This window comes from Olea europaea, chromosome 12, assembly GCF_002742605.1.
Source record: "Olea europaea var. sylvestris chromosome 12, O_europaea_v1, whole genome shotgun sequence".
Taxonomy (NCBI): Eukaryota; Viridiplantae; Streptophyta; class Magnoliopsida; order Lamiales; family Oleaceae; genus Olea; species Olea europaea.
The window spans coordinates 26,252,130-26,257,307 of record NC_036248.1 but is presented as its reverse complement, the minus strand read 5'-3'; the positions used below and the strand labels follow the sequence as shown (position 1 = coordinate 26,257,307).

Sequence of the window (5,178 nt, the reverse complement as noted above, 5' to 3'; positions counted from 1 at the left end):
AATAGTCATTAGTAAATATGATAAAATAAGAGAAACCTTATCCATCATTAATCGATATGGGTCTATGACACGTTCCAATTAATTTTTCTTACTTAACTTAAATGTGTTGTTTTAAATAGTATTATGGCAAGTAAGGGTCATTTCCCACAGAGGATTGATTCAATTATGTCAATTGCGCACTAAAAAGTAAAATTAATAATAATAGACGAAATAGATTAAATGGGGGGTTTTAATTTGTTGAACTAAGGAAAACGATAAATTTAAACTAGAAAAGACTTGAAATCTGAAATAAACAAAGTGTTTCTTGATTGAATGCGAGAAAATATGATTGGGGGATATTTCGTCACCACGAGAATGATTTTCATGTCAATTACAACAATAGATTTTCGTTGTCAAGATTAACAATAATTCGAGAATAATTACAAGCTCAATTACCTCAATCTCTTCTTACATGTTAGTTAAATAAAACAAGCTCTTTACTCAACCCTATTCATTAAACAACCTAGAACAAGTTCTCTAGATTTAATTTAACAAAGGCATTACGACAAAAGAGATGAATTGAATTAAGGGTAAACTCGCAAGCTCGGTTTACAAACTTTAGTGTTAATCCACATACATTCAATTGAAAATTCTTCATAGTCTATCGAATGTAATTGTTACTAGGTTTTAGAATCAATAGCTATTACGTACTACTAATCCCAAAATAGCATTATCGAAACAACTTAACCATTTAGTTGTACACTTAAACAATCAAGAAGAACAAAATAAATATTTAACACAATGGATTAAACACATTAATCAAGAAAATTATAATGCGCAAATTAATTTAAAATTATAACTTGGGTTTGAAATAATCCCCAATCATAAAATATAATTAGTTACCCATGAAATATCCACAAATAACTAACAATTTCTTACAAAACATTTATGGACAAAGTGAAAAGAAAAACTTATTGATAAAGAAAGAAATGGTTGAAAATCATTCAATATCAATGGGTCATCTTCTCCAAGCTAATGCACCATCTCCATGTTCCAATCTTCCCCCAAAATATCTTAGAAAATAAAGGTGAGAGGAAAAGGGAAAAAAAAAAGAAAAAAGAAAACAATAGACAAGAAGAAGAAGAACTAGCTGCCCCCTCTTTGTTCCAAGAATGAATAAGTCTTGTATTTGGTTGAATGTTTTAAACCAAAACCTAAAGAAAATTGCAGCATTGGTCCCTAAGATTTTGAAAATAATGAAAAACGACATGGGTGGCTCCTGGGGGCTACAGTTTCTATTTCTGCTCGGGCTTGGGCGCCACAACGCCTAGCTCGCTGAATATTTTATATTTTTGTTAAATCTTCTTTCGGCAGCATCTTTGTTCTTCTTCGTTTGCCATCATCTTTAGCTCGTTTCTCGCATAAATTCCTTCAATTCATCATTTAATCTCCAGTTTTAACCTACAAAATAAAAATAAGAAAATTAAGTAATAAATTGCTAATAAAACTCTTAAATATCTAAGTTTAATGGTTCGAATAAGCGCAATAAACCCGCATTTATCACACCCTCAAACTTAAATCTTTGTTATTCCTCGAACAAAGCAATACAAACTAGCATACAAACACACAAATTAAAACCAAACGATAATACTATATTAATAACCAACACTCCAATTGTTTGATATTTTGCCACTTTGCTTCAATTCTTCCATTATGCAAATAACTTATGAAATGTTTACAAAAATGCTACAACAAACACTTTTAAACTTACACCATGCTTGACTCGTGTGTGTATGTGGTCATTCTAATTCATCGCAATGCACAAGTTGGTGATTTTCCCAATATTCAATGGTCAAACTTTCCTTTCTCACTCGTGGGATGCACACTCCCCAAAATTTGATATTTTCACTCTAACACAAGGTATCAAAAACTTAAGGTTGCCCTCAAATCACTCTATCTTTTTCTCTCAAATTTGGTTGGTTTGAACCGAAAAAATAGATCATCTAGTCATGTATTAATTCATCAAAAATTTTGAGTGCTTAGACCACAACTTATGTTAGGCAAATTACTCATAATCCATCAATTTTTCAACAAAATCACCCCTAGATGCTTATAGCATCCCTTTTATTTTTCTTCATTTTTTCCAATGTAGGTAGTTCTCGCTCTGGTCCCTAAGGGTAGCCTATCTTCATTCGTAAATTGTTTCCTACACATTGGTGATGCATACGGCCAGATTACTCAATGCTGACTCACACTCCTTAGAGTAGGCAACTTTTTCCTATACACACACACACACACACACACACACACACATACATATATATAAAACAACTAACTTTCATTTGAAGTCTAAGAACATTCCACAAAATCAATCACTAAGTCGGGAATTAATACAATTCTAAATAATTTCTTTCATCGGTTGAACCACCCCCAAACTTATCCTTTCATTGAAGAATTTCTAATAGCATGGTCATTTAAGTTCGTTAACAACCTACAAGTGCAACCAACAAGTGCGCGTGATGAATCTCATGACCCAAGTACTCAATAAAGAGTCAATCATGGAATAAGTTGATGAAAATAAACAATACTTAGCATTCATGGTCCCAGTTCATAAGTCAATGTAATGTGATACTCAAAATGCAATTGACAAAACTATCAAACAAAACAAACAAGCAATAAAAACAAGTGTTTAGCCCGAATTTTTAAGTTTTTAGCGAGAACAAAATTAGCACAAACCACAAAATTCCACAAAAAATTTAGCACATACCACCTCACCCCCAAACTTAAATTGCACATTGTCCTCAATGTAGAGGCAAAAAGAAATAGAAAGCACAGGAGGTTCAAATACTCCCCTAGTGGTGTTGACGGTGATGACTGTGATGATAGTTGGAGACCATTGGCGACAAAAATTCACAAAAACAAAAACAAGTGTTGTGAGGTTCTTTTTTATGATCACCGGTATTGTTTCCCCCTTTCCCAAACATACTTCAAATGCTTGGGAAAATGTTTGAGTTCCAAGGTGGGGGTTTGCATCACCGAATGTAAAAGTTTCCCTTTAGATATCGGAAGAATAATATATGAGAGATTATACCTTAGTGGAATACTTGGTAGTGACTCAAGTGATGCTACGGTTTTAACAATATCCTCACACAGTTGTAGATTCTTGCTCAACCCGATAAGATTATCAACATCAATGCTTTTAATCAAAGTGGTGTCCAATGCATCTTCATTTGATAATTTGAAATTTTTTTGCACAAATGAATCCATTATATCTATTGAAAAAGAAGCATGAACATCACTATGATACCTCATTGTTTCAAAGATATTGAAGCAAATAATCTCACCATCAAACTCCATTGTCAAAGTATCGTCATGTACATCTATCTTTGTACGTGCAGTCCTCATAAATGGTCTTCCCAAGAGAAATGGTGGCATCAAAGATGTTGATTCATCTTGCATGTCAAGAACATAGAAATCTGCTAGAAAAATCAATTGATTTACCTGCACCAAAACATCATCTAACACACCCTTTGGAAATGCATTAGATCTATTAGAAAGTTGAATAATAACACGAGTTTTCTTAAGTGATCCCTAATTTAAAGAAGCATAAATAGAATATGGCATGACATTAATAGATGCTCCTAAATCTAGCATTGGTTTTCCAAACCTAGTATTAACAATAATATAAGGGATGGTAAAACTTCCTGGATCCTTACATTTTGGTGGCAGTTTCTTTTGTAAGACCGCTGAAACATTTTTTCCTATACTTACCACTTCATTACCTTTCAATCTATGCTTGTTAGTGCACAATTCCTTAAGGAACTTTGCATAACGTGGCACTTGATAAATGGCATCCAAAAGTGGTATGTTCACTTGAACCTTGCGAAAAGTCTCCAAAATTTCCTTCTCATGTTCATCCTTTTTGGACTTTGCAAATCTTCCAGGAAATGGAGGGGAGGGAATGTAAGTAGGAATATGACTTTTAGAATCTACCTTATATCTCGAGGTTGGAGTCTTAGCTTCATCTTTCTCACATGCTAAGTTCTTCTTTTGCGTTGACTCCTCAACTTGATATTTCATTTTCCTTGATGCCTCTTCCAAAATTTTTTCACTTCTTAGTGTCACAGCACTAGCATTTTCTCTTGGATTGATTGCTTGAGAATGGAGTTTTCCCGATCCTTGAGCCTCCAATTTACCCGCCATGTTGGCCAATTGACTCACTTGTGTCTCCAAATTCTTAATTGAGGTTTTTGTCTCTTGTTGAAATTGCATTGTACTAGAAGCTAAGGACTTCACCATATCTTCAAGATACATCTCTGAACTTTGAGACAAAGTTTGTTGATGAGGTTAAAGTGTTGTGGTTGCCTTTGTTGATTGAACACCGGGGAATGATTAAACTGTTATTGTGGAGCTATGGAATGATTTCCTCCGTAATTGAGATTAAATGATCTCTCAATCCAGGATTAAAAGTGTTAGCATATGGATCATATCTATGTCCCTATTGCATTGGAAATCCCCCAATGGCATTCACTTGCTCTGAGGCTCTTTCTTGTAGTGTCGGGCATGCATATGTAGGATGTCCTACAATAGAACAATTCTCGCACACTTTTGCTTGTTGCATTGTCCCAAGTGCCATTTGTTGCACAAACGATGTAAGACTGGCTAATTGTCGTTCAATTTGTGAGGTTGCTCCTACCTCACTTGCTTGTTTAACTTATGCCACTTCTCTACTACCAAATTGCTGTGAGTTTGCAGCCATGTTGGCTATCAAATCCTTAGCAACTACTGGTGTTTTATCCATTAAAGCTCCTCCACTGGCCGCATCAATCATACTTCTCTCCATCGGGAGCAATCCTTCATAGAAATATTATAGAAGTAATTGCTCACTGATTTGGTAGTTTGGGCAACTAGCACATAGCCTTTTGAATCTCTCCCAATACTCATAGGGAATTTCCCCTTGAGATTATCGAATGCTACATATTTCTTTCCTGATGTTTGTAGCCTTTGAAGCTAGGAAATACCTCTCCAAAAAGAGCTTTTGCATTTCATTCTACATCGTAATAAGACCGACTGGCAAATAATATAGCCATTTCTTAGCTGTGTCTGCAAGAGAGAAAGGGAATGCCCGCAATTTAACTTGTTCTTCCGATATACCCGCTGGTTTCATACTTGAGCAAACCACATGAAACTCTTTCAAAT

The 5,178-nt window shown here is 34.7% G+C and overlaps 1 protein-coding gene across 1 annotated transcript; it reads right to left on the bottom strand.

Annotated features, from left to right (window-relative positions):
- Nucleotides 1–2,217: 2,217 nt before the first annotated feature.
- LOC111406840 lies at nt 2,218–4,293 on the bottom strand. The gene is made up of 3 exons (XM_023036207.1): nt 3,751–4,293; nt 3,071–3,570; nt 2,218–2,257 (listed from the first exon to the last, which is right to left on the bottom strand). The coding sequence occupies exons 1-3, from the start codon at nt 4,291–4,293 to the stop codon at nt 2,218–2,220; spliced, it is 1,083 nt and encodes a 360-aa protein (XP_022891975.1).
- Nucleotides 4,294–5,178: the final 885 nt, after the last annotated feature.